Source organism: Mchenga conophoros, linkage group LG17 (assembly GCF_057382185.1).
Source record: "Mchenga conophoros isolate Kocher_MC1m ecotype Shallow Benthic linkage group LG17, M_conophoros_male_GT1.1, whole genome shotgun sequence".
In the NCBI taxonomy this organism is placed as follows: domain Eukaryota; kingdom Metazoa; phylum Chordata; class Actinopteri; order Cichliformes; family Cichlidae; genus Mchenga; species Mchenga conophoros.
Genome location: NC_140542.1, coordinates 20,740,256 through 20,763,219, shown reverse-complemented (window position 1 = coordinate 20,763,219; position 22,964 = coordinate 20,740,256). Strand labels below are relative to the sequence as shown.

General features: G+C 42.0%; 1 protein-coding gene across 1 annotated transcript; it reads right to left on the bottom strand.

Moving 5' to 3' along the window:
- Positions 1-13,760: 13,760 nt before the first annotated feature.
- LOC146555424 (uncharacterized) lies at positions 13,761-17,444 on the bottom strand. The gene is made up of 5 exons (XM_085252025.1): positions 17,295-17,444; positions 15,649-15,711; positions 14,794-14,934; positions 14,637-14,702; positions 13,761-14,436 (listed from the first exon to the last, which is right to left on the bottom strand). The coding sequence occupies exons 1-5, from the start codon at positions 17,442-17,444 to the stop codon at positions 14,326-14,328; spliced, it is 531 nt and encodes a 176-aa protein (XP_085108151.1). The 3' UTR covers positions 13,761-14,325.
- Between the last annotated feature and the right edge of the window lie 5,520 nt (positions 17,445-22,964).

The window sequence follows — 22,964 nt, the reverse complement described above, 5'->3', positions numbered from 1 at the left end:
GAGATTGTAAATTTCACTTTCCTGCTATCTTTTTTACCCAACTTATTGTGTTAATGAGTGATCATGGCAACAGTATGAACAATACCAAGAATTAAGTGGACAAGCTCATCACTGTTTCTCTGAATTACATGACACATCTTTACTAGAATAACGAGTAATGGATTTGGAAAAGTAGGCCTTAAAGTGCAGATCCTGTTTCTGCTACAACTCTAATTGTTGTGCAAAGTAAAATGAGCACGGTGTAGCAGCTAGCAGCATGCCTGCTTATTGCTAGTCTGTGTACAGATTGAAACCGAGCTTAAAAATGAAACCTTCACCAACTTTCTCTGTTGCAGCTTGTGGATTCATTTCTATGAGAAGGTTGAAAAACCAGCAGACACGATGTTTGTGGTCTACTAGAGCACAACAGTAATTGAAAACACAATCCAAAAAACTGACATTGATGAATAAAAAAATCATTGATATTAAAAAACAAGGTTACCTAGGTCTATGTTAGGTAACTGGCAGTTTATTCGCACAAAAATTAGATGACTTCTAATTTTACTGCTTCTAAATTCAGATAAAACTGCAGCTATTGTACTTGGCCCTAAACATTCTCACAAATATGGCATCTAACCAGGTGCTTACTGTTGATGGCGTGACCTTTGCCTCCAGTCATTTTTTGACCAGGATATGTCCTTCAATGTACAAATGCACAAATATGTGTCAGGAGTGTCGTGTGCGGAGGCGAGGAAGTGACCCAAACGCAGGACTCGTGGATAGTGAAGAACTGAAGATGGTTTATTATGAATAGTGGATGAACAGGGCAGGAACGCAGGGCGGGCGGGCTTGAACATACATACAGAGAGATGACATTAACATCAATGATACGACAGCAAACGAGTAGAAACAGAGGGCTTAAATACACAGACTGATGAGAATGATAATGAGAGACCGGTGAGTACACAGCTGAACATAATCTGGCTAATGACACGAGACAAGCTGACACAGGAAAAGCAGGAAGTGAGAACATGGAAGTGGCAAAATAAACTGAACATGAACAAAACTGAAAGCACTGGGTCAACAACCCATGAACCCTGACAATATGTAGGACTTTAGCCTACACATTGCCTCCTCTTCATTGTTTCCCTGTTAATTCCAGAATCCAATCTTTACAATCCTGTTTTTCAAATACAAGTTCCTGAATAATCCGGCTCCATCTTATCTTAATGACCATATCACCACATAAGAGCACTTCACTTTCGCAGGCTTATTGTTTCTAGAGTATTTAAAAGTAGGATGGGAGGCAGAGTCTTCAGTTTATAGGCCCCTCTTCTGTGCAATCAGCTCCCAGTTTGGATTTGGGAGACAGACATTCTGCTTTTAAGCTTAGGCTTAAAACTTTTTTTTGCCAAGCATACATTTAGAGCTGGATCAGGTGACCCTGAATTCTCCTCAGTTATGCTACAAAAAGTCTAGGCTGCTGGGGGATGTGATGTAGCATAAGTTAAGCAGCAAGGAAGGTGATAAGTAAATAGCATTAGCAGACAATTGAAGTTCTTTTTAAGCATACTTTATTGCTAGCATCTCCCTTTTACCATAAAACAATCAATCAGACATGCAAAAATCCCACTGGCTTTATACAAGACTTTGCCCACACCTGACCTCGTTAGTCCCTACCATTGAACAAAATAGGTCAAACCAAATAATACAATTCTAAACAAAGAACAGGAATAAAGTCATGCATGAAACTGACAAACTCATTTACTCAACTAAATAGTTTGTAAAGTAAAACACTGCATACAATATAACTCAAAAGGCTACTTTAAAGAAAACAAACAATACTATACAAAATGAAAAACCCTCCATTTGGTTACACCCAGTGATCCAATCATTGACCTCATGACCCTATATAAACAGGAAGTAGTGGGTGGCCCTTCCCATACACCTGTCTCACATATAGGACCTGCAAGCACAACATGGACACCATGGTAAGTATAACCAAAGCAACATAAAGAAACATAATTTACTAGACATGTGCCTGTAAACAGAAGAGAATTCAGATGATCTGATGGTTAGTAGTGTTTGCTTTAAAACACATGCATGGATGTAAAGAATGTAACTACTGCTACCACAAACAAAACCCGGGATATTGTGTGTTAAGAGAAGTTACACCAGCAATGTCTAAATTAAAGCATTATGGCTGACTGTAAAATAACAGAACACAGAATAACAATATACACAAGTGACAAATGGCAAATGAATTCTGTCCTAGCCACTTTGTCACAGGGGATTCCTATGATGCACTGTTTCTTCTTTAGAGGAATATTTCACGCACCTTGTTGACCTTTAGTCCAACCCAGTACTGGCAAGCTATACCTAATAAAGTGCCAGGTGACTGTGTCTTTCACGTGTATCTTTGGCATGTTTTTAGTTACAGGCCTTCTTATATTCGGGTATACAGCACGTGCTCTGGTGGCTCAGTTGCTGTACTGCATACATGGTAAAGCACATAGAACTGATTTTGCCGATGCTTGCTTGCACACAGAGTAAGGCATGATCCCAAACTGCAAAACAAACTTAATACATATATATTTAGTGTGGAAAAAAGCTGAAAGGAAGTATAGAAGTGTGTGTCGTCAGCATAGATTCAATTTGATGAAACAAATACTTTTAGCTTTAATATTTAAAAATAAAATCATGCACATGTCTTTGAGGATGTAGGGCTGAAAGTGTTTCTTGCCACCCCCTAAAACACACATGCAAGCTTTCAAGCTAAATGTTAATTCAATGGAATTAGCTGGTTGTGTGTGGGGTTTTTTTTGTTTTGTTTTTTTTTAAACCACTCTGTATGCCTGTGTTTCCTAGAAGTCTTAGCTTGGGTGTTGTTTTTTTGTTGATTTTTTTTTTTTTTTTTTTTTTTGTGCCTCTGGGCCAACCGTCAGTAACACAAATACAAACACATACCACATCCTCTTGTGGTGGAGGGTTGGATTTCCCACCTACACAGACTTGGAAAGCATCAATCACACTGACTAATGATCATTAACAGCTGTACAGCTGGTCTGTTGCATAAATGAATGTTTAAGGGCTTGAAGCTTTTATTGTATTGGTCCGGTGGGTGGCCTACCATTTAAGAAAGTTAGCTTTGCACAACTACAACTCTGTTTCCAAGGAAGCACAGTCGTCAAAGTGTCTCTGCAGAAGCCCAAATATGACTCCTCCACCACTGGGCTGAAGGTTTGGTATGAGGTTTTTGTGCTCATATGCTGTGGTGGTGCATTATGGACCAAGATCTCCACTTTGGTCTTATCTGTCCAATCATCTCTTGTTATTGTGCTTTGTTCAGATGTAACTTTGCAAACCTGAGCTGTGCTGAGCGTAGGCTTTCTTCTGACAGCCTTTCCAAATAAGCCACACTTCTTCAGTCCTTTTCTGCATCTACTGTCATGAACTTTAATATTTAAAGTTACAGTGTTTCAGTGTAAATTGCATATTCCAGTTAACTGAGTTGTTTTCTTATCCCTTCAAATTCAAGAGCATAATCTTAGCTACACTGGCCTATGAAAAACAAGCATGTTATAATCAGCCTGGTAAGATCAAATACGAATACGTCTGATACGAGTCTTTGAGTCATGACTGATGACAGCCATACTGAGATGAGTTTTGAGGATATATTGAACTTTTCTGTCCATAAGATTACTGTTAGATCCTGATAGCAGCTAACAGCTGAATAAAGCCACTTACTAAATAATCTTGCATATGATGTGAGAAGGCAACCAAACTGTTTTTCAGAGGGAAATTGATTTGAGCTTAATGTTAGCTTATATTAAGCTGTTGTTGCTTCGCCAGCTCTTGTTAGCTGTCTGGAGATGGGGAGTTTGCATGTGTGATCTGCTGACCAAAGGTAACTGTGACAATATCACGAATGAATGAGCATGTTTATGCAAGTTGTAGTGTGTCAGAGCCATAACTTCAGCTCAGAAGATGAGGCTTGATGTGAGGAGGGAGGGGATGTGATTTAGCCACTTCACATTAAAATTTTTTGGTGAAGGGGACTCCTTCTTCCACAATCCTTCATATACTGAGTCTGAAGGAGCCGACAGGAATTGAAATTTCCCTCTGTGACATCCGAAACCATATGGCTTCTGGCCAGTCTTTAGCCACATATGTAAAATGTGAATAGCTGGAAGGGAGATGTCCTTCCTGGCTACTGTACTCCAATATGGTGGACACGGCAGGTTTCACATCTGCAAATGCGCTCCTATGTATTTTTGATAAATTAATTTTAAGTTTAGAATGCATCAATTTTTTTGGAAGACATATTTACAAACTAAGGTTTATATATTTATGAGTACTCTACAATTATTTTTTTTTTTTCTGTTGAATAACCTCAAAATCTCACTGACTTTACTTTTAACATGCTAACTGAGGTCTGTAGTCTCTTTCACATGAGTAGCTCTTGGGTCAGCCAAAATTATGCCAGCTCATAGTTTAAAAGTATTTGTCATGGCATGGGGGACATCAGTGCAGCTCTGTGAAGGCACTATTAATGCTGAAGGATATAGACAGACATGCAAAAAGTAAATAATCATGAGGTGTACTTTCTTTTTCACATGACTGACTCGCAGGCCTCGCCTTATTTAATGAGATGCTCCAGTTTCAGCTGTTTTCCAAACACTGTTAAACAAAACAAAAGAAAAAGCCTTCAAGGCCTTAAAAAACTGTTTCTCTTAAACAGAGTGGAACACAAGGGTCGTCTTACAGCCACCGATGTGTAGTAGATGTTGAGCTAATGACCTTTAGTCGCTCACACAGAGGTTTCTAGTTATTTAAACTCAGACATTAAAACTTCAGCAGTGATATTCAAATCATGAAATTCTATATGTCAGGAAACCCGCTCGATAATGTCAAAGCAGCAGTTTCCTGTAATTGACAGTCAAACTACTACAGAAAAAATGGCTGAGACAAAAGGCTATAAAACCATTGAGATGGCTACTTATTTTTTTTCTTTACTTATTGTATATGTTTGATGTGAGAGTGTCGTGTTAATGCGCCAAAGTTTGAAGATGCAACCAGCTTAAAGGGATGTAACTGTGAAATGATTTCTTGTCTTGGTTTAATTCTGAACATGAGTAAGGTAGCCGCTGCAGAGGGGCTGACTCAGCAGTTGACAATGACAACGTTTTGAGTTCAGTATTGTGTCACTGTGGGGGTGGAAGTCTCACTGTGGCTTCTGCTGATGGTCCAGATGTCTTTGTGGGAGTTTCCACTGACAGGTGAGGGGAGGGATCGTGACTCAGAGCTGCTTTCAGGTCGTTTTTTTCTTTAATCCTTCCATTAATTCAAATGAAATTCCAGCCTTGAAATCCAAATCCCGTTTTAACGTATTTCCCTTTAATTTCATTTATTTTTATGTATTCTTCTTGTATTTGGTTTATAAAGTTACCGATGGACCATAAAACAGGGATTATAAACTGTCAAACCTCATGTTTCTAGACAGGTTAGAAGGTGTTAGCTGCAACATAATAGTAGCTAAACTGGTCTACAGCCGTTATGCCGCCGAATAAGTGTGGTCAAATGTCACTAACTTTGGGTCTGAAAAGAAGTCATTAAAACATGTTTCAATTCCTGAATCTTGGCACCAAACAAAAGTGCCAAATGTGGGAAGCTGCTAACTCTCAGATGACCATCTTTCCAAAAGTATTGACTATGTGCACGAGAAAATGCTAACTTCCTGGTTTGAGACCGGATGTGGGGTTGTGCATTTCCGGTAGCTTTACTTTGCGGTCAATCACTACTGCGAAGATATCCTCCAAAATCATGTCCAAAACTCAAAAACGGAAAGATCGCGTTAAGTTACAAAGAGCAGAAGGTGGGAACACTCGCCACTATTGTGTCATAAAAAATCTAATGATCAATTTTGACGTTTAAAGCGTTTAGATCGATCAGTTGTTTACATCACTCAACACAAGCAGAACTGCATCACTGCAGCAGAAGACACATCGTCCACATTCAGAAGCACATCTCTGTATAGTGACTGGTCTCATGATCTAAACAGGCAAATGTTCAGTATTCAAACTACAGGTGAAGAATAGTCAAACCAGATGTTTCCCCGTTACGTCTCTATCAGCTAGTCAAGTACACACCTACACAGCATGTTAACAAACCGTGAAAAAAGCCTCACAAAAAATGAATGATTGCTGGTAACGGTTTCTATACATTAGTATTTACGAAGGGTATGTTGTGACTTACCTTCAAAATTACAGCGGCCCCTAGCTATAACGCGGTTCACCTTTCACCTCGCTGTTTCGCGGACTTTTTAGTGCAAGTTTGCATGCTTTTTTTTTACGTCACATTGTGTCCTGCGTCCTGATCGCTGCAGACGATCTCCTCCGTGACGTCTCTCCTGTACAGTACAGAATTGCTGCATCGATCGCTAGCAGTGTGACTCTGAAGTGCAGTGCTGTATGTCCACGATGTCCACCAAACGTTTTGCACCTTCAAAAAATAAATTTGGCTACTTGATTTCACCTATCGCTGGTTATTTTTAGAACATAACACCCGCGATAAACGAGGGACAGCTGAGAAATATAACATTTGAATCCCTTTTCTCTTTTGCTCTGAGGCGCGGAGGAAAAATATCGGTCGATGAACATCATTTACAGATATATTGGGTAAATACCCAAGACATCTATAGAAATGTAAATCGCCGCTTGATTCATTCATTTGCTTAACTTGTTTTGGACCGTAAACCAGGCGCGAATAGGACACTGGAAACAAAGCTCCCAACAGGAGTTTCCGGACCGGAAGTAGCATATGCTAATGTGCACATAGTCAATTGACCCAGTTTTGTTGTAGCTGGACTAAATTAGCTGGGAAGGTATCGAATATGAATGCGAAGCTTGTGATAGTATCTCTTTTTGACCAGCTGACCTTCCTTGTAGCAGTAAAACTGCAGTAGGTGGCAGTAGCTCAGGAGGTCGAGCAGATCAGCTACTAATTGAAAGGTTGGTGGTTCGACCTGGCTGCTTCTGTCTGGATGCCAAGGTATCCTTAAGCATTGAATGTGACATGTTGTGAAAAGCACTGCATGCTTTAACATGTTTGTGTAGGTCCTCAGTCATTCACGCCATGGTGGTCTTAAGAGATTGAAAAAAAGCAACTGGAAGATATTCACCTCTAATTCAACCCTCTTCAGTTCTAAAACCAACTGCTGGAGAGCCCCAGGTGTTTAAACCCTGGTGGCCGTTGTGCTTTGAGAGGGTCGTTGATCCACTATTTATCATGTAACTCGTCACATGACTTTGTAAAACAAGGTGTGGGTCATTACCTCCAGAGGTTTCAAGTGAAACCACCATGAGACCTCGCCCAACCCTATCATGTAACCTACTGAGGTCACCTGACACGAGATGTGAGCAGGAGTGGAGGTGCCTGGGCAGGGATCTCAAAACTGCATTGTAGGTGGCTGAGTGTTGGTGTCATAAGCCAGCTCCTTTGTTCAGCAGCCAACCAGGCCGTACTCTTCCTCAACGAGGATTTGGATTTTGTCATTCCTGACACGACCCTCACATTTATCTAGGCTAGGCACTGACACTGAGTTTGTCTCCTCGCAGTCTCAAATGGGGTCTTTGGTGTGTTGGGTGAACATGCTAACCACCACCCACAACAGCCAATCAGCACGATCACTCCAAGTAGAATCTCTAACTCTGTCTTCAGGGGGAAATTTTCTGGACTCGCAGACATTATAGACGAAATCACAGGGGACAGGGTCTGTTTCCTGTCCACAGACCCACAATGTCTGGGTCAGTCATCATCAGACTGCACACAGGTGAGTGATCACTGAACTCTGAAACACACACAGAGGAGAGAGAGGCAGGTCAGCACAGGAGGATAAGGAGATCCTGACAGCTTTGGATTCTTTTTTGTTCTCTGAAGCAGAGAAAGATCCATCATGCTGCTAAGCGCCTTCTTCCTGAAACCTTCCCAGTCCTCCTGTTCAAACCCACTCGCTGCAGACACTTGATTAACGGCAGCTGCCCTCTAACAGTCCTCACATGCTGGATGTTTGAATGTCGCTGTTAACAGAGTGTTAATCAGTTATTTGTTGAGTTTTGGTAAATGGACTGTTTCTTATATGGCACTTTTCTACATTCACACCAGTGTTGGTCAAGTTACTTGAAAAAAGTAATCAGTAACTAATTACTGATTACTTCCCCAAAAAAGTAATCCCGTTACTTTACTGATTACTTATTTTCAAAAGTAATTATTTACTTAGTTACTTACTTACTTTTTAAAAACACGATTTACAACCTGAAGAGGTGATAAAGTGATAGATCTTTCAGCCCAATTCTACTTTTTCTGCATAATCTATCATATAAAATGTAATCAAATGGAAAAGTCTCTTTTTTTAACTTGTTTTATCAGTTTTAATCTTTTAACTTTATGCATCAAGCAAAAATAAAATTATATGCACCATTCTCTGACTTGAATAAATTCGTTTAACATTTAAACCTATTTTCTGCACATTCCAGCACATAAAATAACATATTTTTTGTGTTTACACTCACTCTTTCAAATAAGATAAGATAGAACTTTATTAATCCCTCGGGTGGGTTCCTCTGGGAAATTCGATTTCCAAAAAAGCACAGCACCGACAGAAGTTAGAGTTATACACACACACATATATATAAATACAGAGACGATATAAATAAAATATACGAAGGGGATAAATAGAATAAATAGGAATAAAAATAAAAATACAAGTGAATTGCACATTTCAAGTATTGAGTCTATTGCACTGTTGACTATTTACAAAAGTATTGCACAAAAGGTATTGCACAGTGAGGTGAAGAGGCACTACAGCTTAGTTGTTCCCTCCTTTGTCCTCCTGTTTCCCCTCCCTCTCCCCTCCAGAGAGGAGTTAAACAGTCTGATGGCGTGTGGGACAAAGGAGTTTTTAAGTCTGTTAGTTCTTGTCTTTGGGAGAAGCAACCTGTCACTGAACAGACTCTTCTGGTTGTTAATGGCCGTGTGCAGAGGATGCCCAGCATTGTCCATAATGTCCATCAGTTTCTTTAATGTCCTTTTCTCTGCCACTGTCACCAGAGTGTCCAGCTTCATGCCGACCACAGAGCTAGCCCTCCTGATCAGTTTCTCCAGCCTGGATGAGTCCTTCTTTGCTGTGCTGCTCCCCCAGCACACCACAGCATAGAAAAGTACTCCAGCAACCACCGACTGGTAAAACATCCTCAGGAGCTTCCTGCAGATGTTAAAAGACCTCAGCCTCCTGAGGAAGTACAGTCGGCTTTGGGCTTTTTTATACAGGTGCTCTGTGTTGCATGACCAGTCCAGTTTATTGTCCACCCACAGCCCGAGGTACTTGTACTTGTTGACCACCTCCACCTCCTCCCCCTCTATCTGAACCGGCAGTGGACCTGCTCTAGACCTCCCGAAGTCCACAACCAGTTCCTTAGTCTTTGAGGTGTTGAGTTGCAGGTGGTTTGTGTGACTCCATGCGACAAAGTTCCTCACCAGACTTCTGTACTCCTCTTCCTGATCATCCCAGATACACCCCATGATGGCTGTGTCGTCTGCAAACTTCTGAATGTGGCATAATTCAGAGTTGTAGCAGAAGTCAGAGGTGTACAGGGTGAAGAGAAGAGGGGACAGCACAGTTCCCTGTGGTGCTCCTGTGCTGCTGACCACTGTGTCAGACGTGATGTCCTTCAGCCTGACGTACTGTGGTCTGTCGGTGAGGTAGTCGGAGATCCAAGCCACCAGGCAGGGGTCCACCTCCATCCTGTTCAGTTTTTCTTGAAGCAGACAGGGCCGGATGGTATTAAAGGCACTGGAAAAGTCAAGAAACAGGATCCTGACCGTGCCTTTTCCCCCATCCAGGTGTGAGTGGGCTCTGTGTAGGAGGTACAGGATGGCATCCTCCACTCCGACACCCGCCTTGTATGCAAACTGTAGTGGGTCCTGGGCATGTTGTACCTGTGGTCGGAGGAGGTTGAGGAAGAGCCGCTCTAGAGTCTTCATAAGATGTGACGTCAGTGCCACCGGTCGGAAGTCATTCAGCTCATTGGGCCGGTTCTTTTTGGGGACCGGGACGATGCAGGATGTCTTCCATAGGGCGGGCACTCTCCCCAGTCGCAGACTGAGGTTGAAGACTCGTTGTAGCGGCTCCCCAAGTTCAGCAGCACACGCCTTTAGCATCCTAGGACACACCTTGTCTGGGCCTGCTGCCTTTCTGGGGCGAAGCTTCCTCAGTTGTCTCCTGACCTGATCCACTGTGACACTGGGAGATGTTTGGGAAGGGGGGAGGGGGGGAGATGTCTTGCTGCTGAGAGAGGGATTGGAGGAGGGGGGTGTCATGGTGTCAGGAAGGGGGGGAAGCGAGGGAGGTAGGAGAGTGGGGATTGGACTCTGTAGTGAAGGTGAGGGTGGGGGGGTTGTGGGCTGGTCAAACCTGTTGAAGAAGTTGTTGAGTTCGTTTGCCTTCTCCACAGTCCCCCCCACTGTGCTTTTCTTGGTGTTGTGGCCTGTGATGGTTTTCACACCATTCCAGACCTCCCTCATATTGTTCCTCTCCAACTTCTGCTCCACCTTCCTCCTGTAGGTGTCCTTTGCTTCCCTCAGGCAGCGTTTCACCTCCCGCTGTGCTGCCTTCATCTCCTCCTTCACTTTGCTCCTGAAAGCCTTCTTCTTCATGTTGAGGACAGCTTTGACTTCCTGTGTTACCCACGGTTTGTTATTAGGATAACACCGTACCGTCTTAGCAGGGGCGACCGTGTCCACACAAAAGTTGAGGTAGTCTGTAAGACAGTGTGTCGCCCCCTCTATGTCCTCACCATGTGGGCTCAGGAGCACATCCCAGTCTGTGGTGTCATAACAGTCCCTCAGAGCATCCTCCTTTTCTGGGGTCCATCTCCGGATGGAGCGCGTTGTGACCGGCTGCCTTTGGACGAGGGGTGTGTATTGTGGCTGTAGGTAAACCAGGTTGTGGTCTGACTTCCCTAGTGGGGGGAGGGGGGTGGCTCTGTATGCATCTCTCACATTAGCATACAGTAGGTCAATTGTCCTGTTGCTTCTTGTGGGACAATTCACAAACTGGTGAAAAGCAGCCAGAGTAGAGTCCAGTGTGGCATGGTTAAAGTCTCCAGATATAATAATGAAAGCCTCGGGGTTTTGTGTCTGAAGTCTTGCTGTGACTGTGTGTATTTTCTCACAGGCAGCTGTTGCGTCGGCCCTCGGAGGGATGTAAACACACACACAGATCACATGACTGAACTCCCGAGGTAGATAATATGGCCGCAAGCTAACAGCTAGCAGCTCCAGGTCCGGACGGCATACCGAAACTTTAACGGAGACGTGTCCAGGGTTACAGTATCTGTTGTTAACGTAGACAATGAGTCCCCCACCTCTGCTTTTTCCGCTGGCCTGCGTGTCCCTATCGGCTCTCACGGGTGTGAAACCGCATAGGTCTACGTTAGCCTGCGGCGTTAGCTCGGTTAGCCACGTCTCCGTGAAGATAAACAAGCTGCACTCACGGTATAGTCTGTGGTTGTTCAGAGCGCACAGTTCATCAATCTTATTCTGTAACGAATTCACGTTGCCCATGATCACTGTCGGGATTGATGGTTTGAATCGCCTCCGGTGATCCGCTCTCCTCGCTCCAGCTTTGCAGCCTCTGTAGCTCCTCTTTAGCTCGGCCGGGATGTTGTGTCGCATGCCGGTCTGTCCCTTTGTTTTTAGTGCCAGCAGCTCCGCTCTCGAATACATGAAGGAACTGGTTCCAGAAGTTTTAAAAAGTGCATTATCCATCTTGTATCGCTATATCTAAGAGGTATAAGTAGAGGAAGGTGAAAAAAAGTTTGAAAAGCCTAGTCTAAAAAGTTAAAGTTAACAAAAAGGTGCGGTGTTGCAGAGCTACTTGGAAAGGCTGCCGTCACTCCAGCGCCATCTTGAACCTGATTGAAATAGATGCAAGTAAAACACAGCAGAAAATAAATAAAATCAAAAACTAGAGGTCCTGTTGCTCTATTTTCACCTGTAAAGCAGGACTCGGGTAGGCGGAGGTTTACCCTGGTGCAGGTGTGCTGCGGTCAGTTGAAGAATCCGCGAGTTTCTCTGTGAATTTCCCATTACATCATTGCGCACTCGGTACTTGTTTAGGGGTTTTTTTTCGCTGTAAAAAGAAGTTTTCTTCCCACGCACAGCGGACACTAATGTTTTTGTCACTTTTTATGGAATCAAACTCAAAGGTCAGTACTTCCACGCTTTAAACGCTGCACGCTCATACTCTCTCCCGCACTCGATATGTTATCCATTGTTGATCTGCACACAGCTGTTGTCACGAACATCGCACTCGCTTATGTCACTGTCATGAGACATTCTCGCAAAAAAATCACGGTTTTAGTAACGCAGTAACGCAGTGTTCCTACGGGGAAAGTAACGGTAATCTAATTACCGTTTTTGCAATAGTAATCCCTTACTTTACTAGTTACTTGAAAAAAGTAATCAGATTACAGTAACGCGTTACAAGTAACGCCTTACTGCCCATCTCTGATTCACACACATTCATACTCCCATGAACGCATCGGAGAGCAACTTGGGCGTAGTATCTTGCCCAAGGATATTTGGCATGCAGACTGGGGGAGCCAGGGATCGAACCACCAACCTTCCGATCAGCAGATCCTGAGCTACAGCCAGCCACTGATCTCCCAGTGAGTGGACTTTGAGTTTGTTTAAACTCTTTAAAATAATCATTTGAGAGATATTTGTGCCAGCTTTGTGCTTACAGGAGAGGGTGTAAAAACATTAGTGGGGCAGTTAACCTTTCTAATTAACCCTCTTCTTTCCTTCCATGTTTTCTTGTCTTCCTCCAGGTGTTTGATTGGTTCCCCTCCTTTATGATTGGCTCGCCCTCATTATTTTCACCTGTGTCTGTGCACAGTCGATTCGCTTCCTGTCTGGTTATTGCTGTGACATCCACTTCCTCTGGACTTTGTTACCTTCCTGATTTCTCTCAGTTGGAGAATCATGATGTGTGTTCAGTGATTTTAGGGGTTTGAGTTCGGGGTTGAAGTTCGTGTAGTTGCTTCCTCCTTGGTGGTGCAGCTCTGAGGTGTCCTGCTTTAGTGTTAGCTAAACGCTGACAACAAACACAGGCCGTTGATTCAGGATACGTCTTCTGTGCACCAATTTTTGCAGCAAACCGAAGACACTGAGCGAGAAGCTGAGCAGTAGCACTCTGTGCATTGTGGTACAGTTGTAGCCACAGCTGCCCTGATCGTGCCATCGACCCCTCTGGCCATCACCAATAGGCGGTAGGTGAAGTTCTTGCCCAAGGACACAACGGCCAAGATAGACAGAGCTGGGGATCGAACCGGCAACCTTGAGGTTACAAGATGAGCTTCCCAACACCCTGAACCACGGTCGCCCCAGTATAAGCTCATCTCTCAGATAATTCATAATGTTTTTCTCGAATTTTAGGCTGAAATCATTCATAAGGAGCAATTTTTCTATGAATGTCAACAAAGGAGAACAGTCTTCACTCCCAGGCTCTGCAGACTGTTGTTGTTTCAAATCCAGGCCAGCAGAGGGAGATAAAGCTCTGTGAACTCTCAGGAACTCTGAGAAACAGACTAGTCACCAGTGATTAAGATAAAAACTAGTTTATTTCTCTAAAAATATAACAAATTCATATACATAAAGTTAAAATATAAAAATATTCTATTTTATTCTTCTGTCAGGTTGATATAATAAAGCTTCAAGTATTTTTAATCCTTCAGATTCTTCAGTAGGTCCTCAAATACAATAAATTATCCAAAATAACTTATATTGTACATAATGTTTCATCACACATGTAAAATATTCTCAATACTTTAAATTATTCACAATCTTTTAAGAGGCTCCCAGCAACACAGCTTATATTTTTACTAGTTTTACCTCATTTTCCTTGTTTTAAAAATCAAAATTTTCAAACATTTGTAAAGCATATTTGAGGTTCTGCTGGACGTTCTTCTGTTAAAGAAGATCCACTTACACAAACCTTAGTCCATCACTTCAGTCCATCAGTGCGTCGGGTCAAAAAGAAAACTCAGAGCCGAGTTGCTGGTTCTTCTCAGTCGTACTTGTATTTGATTTTCTGGCGCGCTTGTGCCAGAAAATCAAATACATCCAAAACTTCAGTTTAAAAGAATAAATAAAAACATTAATAACAAGCTCTTTGCTACATAAAGTGATCCTCAAAAAATAATCCTCAGTGATGATGCTGATGATGGTGGAGGTTGGGGTGGTTGTAATAATACAAATACTGATGACGATGATGATGAAGCAGCTCTACGGCATGTGGTGGTGTGTCAGCTCATTGATCCACCTGAGGATGTAGGTGAACTCTCTGATGGCCTTCAGTGCTCCATCGTCTCCCTCATCTCCTTCGCCATTCCTCCTCTGCAGACAATCGGGCACATCCGGTTCAGTTAGTGAATATCTCAAGTGATATAAATACATTTATGAGTATGCTGCTGCTAGTTGCAGCAGAAGCAGCACAATACTTCAAAGCAAGGTTACTATGAAGGATTAGAAAAGACAGTAGTTGTAGTGGTAACAGCAGTAGTACTGGTGGGGCTGTAGGGTGTGTACATTTTTACCTTGTTAATTCTTTTCTCCAGCTTCTTCATGATCTTGGAATATTTTGAAGATTCAGAGGAGGAAACCTGAACAAGAAGCACACGGAATAAAGTGGTCATTTTTTGTGTGTTACAGGACCACATTGCGCTTGTATGTGTGTTACTGTTGTGTACTCACGCAGTGCCGCAGTGTGTGCTGCAGTCCGTACATCAGGTCGTTGTAATGTGGGTGGAGGAGCTTCTGGATCACCTCGCTGCTGAACACGCTCCTCTGGTAGATATTGATCAGCTCTCTGATCTCCAGCCAGCCAATCGCGTGCTGAGGAGACAAGAGCAGCACAATGACACACTGTGCATCATCAGGTACCAAACCATCGTCATACACCCGTGACAGAGAGGTGAAGACGTTACAGGATGACTGAAACTTTTACATTTGTACACATTCAGCTGCACTCGAAGATCTCATCTTCTGCTTCACTGAAGCTGTAACCCAGTTTTTATTTCACATAAACACTGAATTTTCACTTCATGTGATTTTTCAGAGTTTCAGCAACATCACGGCCTTTCTGTCCACCTCACAAAATTCCATATAACCACATGCTGCACCGTGACTTTCCCCCACATCTGTATGTGGAAGCTCACTCATGAAACTCTGTGGGGTAAGAATACGTCACTAATTCTGTCGAAGAAAATGCTCAACTGAACAGGAATGTCACCTGCGAGAAGTGTGTGTGTGTGTGTGTGTGTGTGTGTGTGTGTGTGTGTGTGTGTGTGTGTGTGTGAGAGAGAGAGAGAGACAGAGCAGGTGGAGCGCAGACGTTATTGTTTCTGTGTGAACATAACAAGCAACACTCAGCTCAGGACTGGTGAAGTATTACAGAGGGGAGTGGAGGCTGTGGTTGAGGTAAACCAGGCGGACACCATGATGCCTGAAAGGTGAAACCTCAGAAAAAAACCGCTACCAGGTCTACAGCACCAAACTCCATTCAGAAAACATCACATTCTCAGCTGTAGACGAGTTGAAACTACTGACCTCCTGACATTTGACACAGAAGTTGGGCAGAAGTCTGAACCTCCGGGAGAAATGGTTTTCTGTCTGTAAGTGAAAGTGTGAAATTCATTATTACATAACAAAAGGTTTTGGTAGTTTATTTTTAATTTACATGACACATTTTCTTCTTTCAAAATAAAGCATAAAAGCTTTAAACACGCAAAACCAAAACACCCAAGCTTGTTTCAAGTATGTGTTATAAGTTATTAAAAGCCTTGTCAGTGAGTCAAAGTAGTGCCTTAAACATTTAAAGCATTATCAGTGCGAGCTCCCGTTTCTTTCAGATGTGATTTCATGTCTTTGATCTGGTTTAAAAACGGCAGCTTTTCAGACTTTCACTTTGTGGAAACAAGGAGCTTCGTTTTTACTCATACGATTGACGACTCATACTACTCCTACTCATATCAGTGCTCACAGTCCTCTGTGAATAAGATCAGATTTATTTTTTTTAACAAAGCATATCACTCAGTGACAGACTTTTACTTTGAAAACTCACCCCCATTGTTGGTCCCCATGTTTGGTTGATAGCACAAAACCTCACAAAATGCCAAAATTTAGAAGTTATTGATGATGCATGCATGTTAAATGAATGTTTGCTAATCAATAATTTGCATTTATGATTTGATTGAATAGAAATTGTGATTATAAATTGTAAATTTTAGAATGTTATTGACCCCTCAAAGTGTTTATACTCCCCTTACCCCAGTCATTATATTTATTCTTATTCCGACTCTTAACTATATTTATTGTTGTTCTTTTGCACTGAATGGAACTGGAGCCTCGTTGTCTCATCTCTGCTATATACTGTAATGTATATAGCAGAGATGACAATAAAGTTTACTTTGACTTTAAAAAGTGTAACGTTATGACTGAGAGACTAATCAATATATTGCAATTCTGACGTTAATAAAAGCCAATTAGTATGAAACAGACAATCAATATTTTAAAATAAGTAATTTTAAAAGAATTATGGTAAATGGACTGGTTCTTATATAGCGCTTTTCTACTCTTCTGAGCACTCAAAGCGCTTTACACAACTTGTACATTCACCCATTCACACAAGCACATTGTTCTAAGTGCTTTCTAAGTAACATTCACACACATTCATACTCTGATGGATGCATCGGAGAGCATTTTGGGGTTAATATCTTGCCCAAGGATATTTGGCATGCAGACTAGGGGAAGCCAGGAATCAAACCACCAACCTTCCAATCAGTAGATGACCTGCTCTACCGCCTGAGCTACAGCCACCCCAGTACTGATTACTGATCATTAATTCAGCTAAACTGATTTGCTGGGCAAATTCATGCTGCAGTCTTTATTGATAATAAATTCACATATTGATCGATAGAACATCGATCCTGTTACTGAAATGAAATTAAGTACTAATCAATAACTGTAATTAACCATAAATAATCTTAACTAATGTCTTGATGTTAAAAATGTATCAAGATTGGCTTCATCTGCAGACTCATCAGTAAATGAAAATTGATATTGATCAGCAAACAAATCAGTAAAAGTGTTACAAACTGAAATACTGAGTAGCTGTAGCTGATCAGACTGATGATGCACTGAATGACTGGTGGGAGCTTAACTCTAAAGCAGTATTAAGCAGTTATTGAACTTACCGGCAGCCTATTGATCAGCAGCCTGGTGTGCTTCCACAGGTCCCTCATCAGCCCCGTGTGGATGTCCTGGGGGCAGGTGAGGCGCTGCTGGGCGGAGACGAGGCTGACGAGGAGCACGACAGCAGAGAGTCTGATGAGCAGAAGAGGCATCTTTGACTGTGGCGGGTTCACTCGCCCCTGCTGTATTTATATCTCCTCCCCATCATCTTCCTCCCCCCTCTCTACCCCCTCGCTCTCGTCACCTCCCTCAATTTCAAAACATCACTGAGTCACACTGCAAATTTCCAAGGAGTCTCCCAGCCAATGGCTCCTCCCCTTTTCTCCTCGCTACTGCATTCTTTTCTTTCTCCCCCTTTCCCCCTTTACTCCACTGTCTCCTCACCATCACACTCTGCCCCCCCCCCCCCCTTACTTTTTTCCTTTTTAGGTTTTCCAGCCTAGTTTTTTTTCCAATAACTCCACCTTTTTCCTCTTAACTTTTATTTCTCCTCATTTTAAAAACATTTTTGTTTACTTCACTCTCCTCCAAACCTTCCTTCCTTTTCATCATCGTGGGCTTTCCTATTTCTCCTTTTCTCCTCAATTTCCACCTATATCCTTCCCTCCTCTGTGCTCCCCTTATCCTCCTCTCTGTCTCTTTTTTCCTGCTGAGTCAGCTGATCCCACAGTGGTAATGATGATGATGTCACTTCCTTCCTGAGAAGATGGGCACTTTCATGGGGTAAAACCTGGGTTTTGATGTTCAGATGTGCGGTCAGATAAAACTAGGTTGTGCCCTTGATCGAGGCAGCCAAAGAACCCTTGACTAGATGGGTTTCATAAATCGACCCAGTTTATCAAAAATGTCAGCGCGCCGGCACTGCAGGAGAAGAGTAGAAGAAAAGGAAAAAAAGCAGAAGACAAAGCTGAGTAGCTTCTGTGTCAGGAGAAAACACTGAGTTGTTCCTGGAAGTCAGAGCAGTAACCAGGTCAGGCTGCCACAAAGACAGCGAGGCTCAGTAAATCCACCTACTGTGGCGGTTTGAAGGTGCACGGCGGATTGAGAGCTTATGTCAAGTCATGATTCACACACACTTTGATATTTGATATGAATTATAATCATATGACTCATCAAAATTAACCAGAGCCTCCCCATAAGTAAATCAATGTTTGATTTGGTTTTGGCTTTAAAGTTGTTTGGGAAGGAATATGTGGGCGATTCATCATCGAGGAAGGATTTTCAGGATTTTCCTAGATTATTAAAAGTTTCAGTCATGACTAAAGTCTCTGCCCACGAGGCTGCAAACTAATGCTGAATGTTGGTGCTTTTAGGTTCCTCTCCTCAAGCCCAGAACTCAGAAACAGCCCTGAAAGTCATCAGAGAGCATGGACGTCTCTGCATCCAACAATAAAAGTTCAAATTCCAATTAAAGACCCGATCCAGAAAGACTCCCGGTGTCTCTGGAGCTCATTTAAGAAGGTTCAAGGTCGAGTGGAAGGACGAGTCTGTCCATGTGCACAAACAGGTCTGTGCACATAATGAAGAACTGTGGCCACAATGAGACCTCCAGCATCAGCATCTGTAGTCTACGGTTCAGTTTTCGCTACTGAGCCATGCCGGTTTCTATCATATTCAATGGATATATATAGCGAGGTTTGGTGGGACATGAAGTTCGGCTTATTTCAGCAAAATAATGCCAAACAAATAGGATGTAAAGTAGTAAAACTAAAAATGCAACCCAAACTGCTAAGCAGCTTAAATCTTGAGTTAGGGTGTTAAACAAAATGTATCCCTGTCACAGTTTTTTTTGTTTTCCTGAAGGCTCTGCCTCCCATTCTCCAAGTGTCTTTGGAACCACAAGAAAGCCCTCAGTCTATTGGAGGGAAAAGTGATCATTGTGTTCCTTTGCATTTTCCGCAATGTTCTGGGGTTGGACACAGCACACCTGCTTACAGTTTTCCACTGCACCTGGTATTTGGATGAACCTTGAGGGCTCCATAATTTCTCACAAAAAGCTAAATAGAATAGACTAGCTTTTGGTGTGCAACAGATACTGGTAATAAAATACCACAAACAAAAATTAATCTGCAGTTATATGCAGCGTTTAAAAAAAAAAAAAAAAAATGAAAAAATAGGTCATAAATCACAACTTCTCTCATCAGCACAAAGGTTTGTATTTATCTGCTGATCAAATCACCTGGATACAAGGAGGGCTTGGCATACCTGCAGATTAACAGCTTATTTTTTTCTATTAGCTGAACATTTCTTTAATTTTAGCCATGCAGAAGATCCCATTTGCAGATATTGACTGATACCGTTGTGCAGAATTATCCAGTGTTGATGTTCTGGGTAATAACTGAGAGGAATCAACATCAGGAACTCTGAGCTTTTTCTTCATCTCCTTTACATCAAACTTCAATTATTGCGTTATCGCTGACATACTTTAGTGCATGTTACATCTTTTAGTCAGCAGATTATAATGTATAGATGCATGGAATAAAAGTAGGTTGTGGCTTTGTTGAGTTAGCAGGGAAACCGTGACTGAGCATTTTGTTTTTCCAAGTAGCAGTTTACAGAAATGGCACACTGCTTTTTGACTCAAATAGCAAACACTTTTGGGGTCAGTGGTCTGTTTTCTTTTGTATTACTGAACGTTTTCCATGCCAGCTCAGAATTTAAGTTAGTAATGCTGTCAGGGCCCCTCAGCAGGTTTCCTCAGAACGAAGGCCCTGATTCTTGGAGTTAGGGTCTGGACATTCCTGAGGGGAGTTTGTGGGTTATCTGTCTGTGTACATGGACTTTTCTCCAAGTGCTCAAGTTTCCTCAAACAGGTTAATCAGTGACTGTAAAATACCTGCTGCCTTGAATGTGAGTTGATAACCAGGTGTTTGCAGAAAGGTATGTCACTGAACAGGAGCTCAGAAGAAAGTGAAAGTAAAAGTTGGAAATTTTCCACCTTTTAAAGATCATTTGTTCTCACACTAACCCGCAACACAGGCTCCACACAAATGCATATACAGGGAGTGCAGAATTATTAGGCAAATGAGTATTTTGTCCACATCATCCTCTTCATGCATGTTGTCTTACTCCAAGCTGTATAGGCTTGAAAGCCTACTACCAATTAAGCATATTAGGTGATGTGCATCTCTGTAATGAGAAGGGGTGTGGTCTAATGACATCAACACCCTATATCAGGTGTGCATAATTATTAGGCAACGTCCTTTCCTTTGGCAAAATCAAATCAAATCAAATCAAAATTTATTTATATAGCACATATTAAAACAACAGTGTTGACCATAGTGCTTTACAGTCAATAAAAACATGAGACAGTTAAAACAAACAATAAAAGAGGACAACAAACAATAGGTAACAACGCAACAAGCTAAAACAGCCAACTAGACAGAATCAAAAGCCAAAGTAAAAAAATACGTTTTAAGATGTAATTTAAAAGACTGGATAGACTCAGTAGTGCGAATATGAACGGGGAGGTTATTCCAGAGTCTGGGTGCCACGGATGCAAAGGCCCGGTCGCCTCTTGATTTCATTCGAGTCCTAGGTTGTGCTAGGAGCCTGTGGTTGGACGATCTAAGTGCTCTGTTGGGATTGTATGAATGGAGTAAATCAGAAAGATAGCTGGGCGCTAAATTATTCAAAATATTAAAAGTGAACAAAAGAATTTTAAAATCTATACGATATTTAACAGGGAGCCAATAAAATTTGGCTAAAATTGGAGTTATGTGTTCATGAATTCTCGTACCTGTTAAAAGACGCGCAGCTGCATTTTGAATTAACTGGAGCCGGCAAAGAGAGGAGTGTTGGAGGCCCGAGTAGAGGGAGTTACAGTAGTCCAATCTGGATGTAATAAATGCATGGATAAGCTTTTCAAGGTCCTTTAAAGGAAGGAACGGCTTTGCTTTGGAAATCTGACGCAACTGGTAAAAGCTGTTTTTTACCACAGTGGACACCTGTTTTTCAAGTTTAAAAGAGCCATCAAGGAACACTCCGAGGTTTCTTACAGTGGACGAAAGATGGCTAGCAAGAGGGCCTAAGGCATCAGCTAACTGGTCTAGCGGAGTGTGACTACCAAAGACTATGATTTCGGTCTTATTCTCGTTCAATGTAAGAAAATTATGTGATAACCAAATTTTAACTTCATGCAAACAGTTGAACAGAGGTTGCAAAGAAGCAGTCACATCGGATTTCAAAGGTAAATAAATCTGGATATCATCGGCATAGCAGTGAAAGGAGATGTTGTATTTACTAAAAATTAATCCCAAGGGCAACATGCACAAAGAGAAAAGAGCAGGACCGAGCACGGACCCTTGAGGCACACCACAATAAATAGGGGCAGAAGCCGAGGAGTGTTGCCCCATAGCAACAAAGAACGACCTCTCTGAGAGATAGGATTTAAACCAAGATAAAACCGTACCTTTGAGACCAACAACATGTTCCAGTCTTGATAGAAGAATGTTGTGGTTAACCGTGTCAAAAGCAGCAGACAAGTCAAGTAAAACTAAGACCACAGAATATCCAGAGTCAACAGTTAAAAGAAGATCATTAAAAACTCTAAGTAAGGCTGTCTCTGTGCTGTGGCAAGGTTTAAAACCAGACTGAAACTTTTCATTAATACCATTTGCATCTAAAAAGGCCTGTAGTTGTTTTAGAACTACCTTTTCCAATATTTTGGAAATAAAAGGGAGTTTGGAGATCGGCCTGTAGTTGGTGAGACCAATTAGGTCAAGATTTTTCTTTTTCATAATAGGTTGCACAACAGCATGCTTAAAGACAGACGGTACACAACCTGATGACAATGATGCATTCAGCAGAGATAAGATACAAGGACCAATAATATGTAAAGCTTCCTTAAAGAAACGAGAAGGAAGAATATCATGCAGGGAACCAGAGATTTTGAGATGATCAATTATATCTTTTAAAGCAGAATAAGACACTGGTTCAAACTGTTGAAAGACAGTCAAGCATTCAGAAGCTGGAACTGGGTCTAAAACTGATGATGGATGAGATGGATGAGAAGCCCTTAGAGCTGAGATTTTATCAGAGAAATACTTTAAGAATTTATCACAAAGAGCAGGGGAAGCATCCCTATAAGTGGTAGTGCAAGGGTTTATCACAGAATTAAAAGTATTAAAAAGTGCTCGGGGGTTGTGGCTATTAGTCATAATAATGCTAGACAAAAAGGCAGATTTGGCAGCTTTAACAGACTTTTGATACTTAGATAGACAATTATGGAGGATGTCCAGAGAGACGTGGAGTTTGTCTTTCCTCCATTTTCTTTCAGCACGACGACATTCACGCCTAAGGGTGCGAGTAGTATCATTTAGCCAGGGTTGTGAGGATTTGGCACGTTTAATCCTCAGAGGTGCCACAGAGTTAAGGATGTCAGCGCATGTAGTATAAAAGAGGTTAGCAAGCTCATCCGCTGATAAAACCCCATTACAGTTAGCATCAGAGAGGGGAGAGTCAAGGAAAGCATCAATGAAGTGGGCGATTGACTATTAAACAAAACCGGGAAGTGATCTGAAATCCCAGAGTCCTCTATGTCCGTGAGGCAAAATGGGTCAAAAGAAGGACTTGACAGGCTCAGAAAAGTCAAAAATAGTGAGATATCTTGCAGAGGGATGCAGCAGTCTCAAAATTGCAAAGCTTCTGAAGCGTGATCATCGAACAATCAA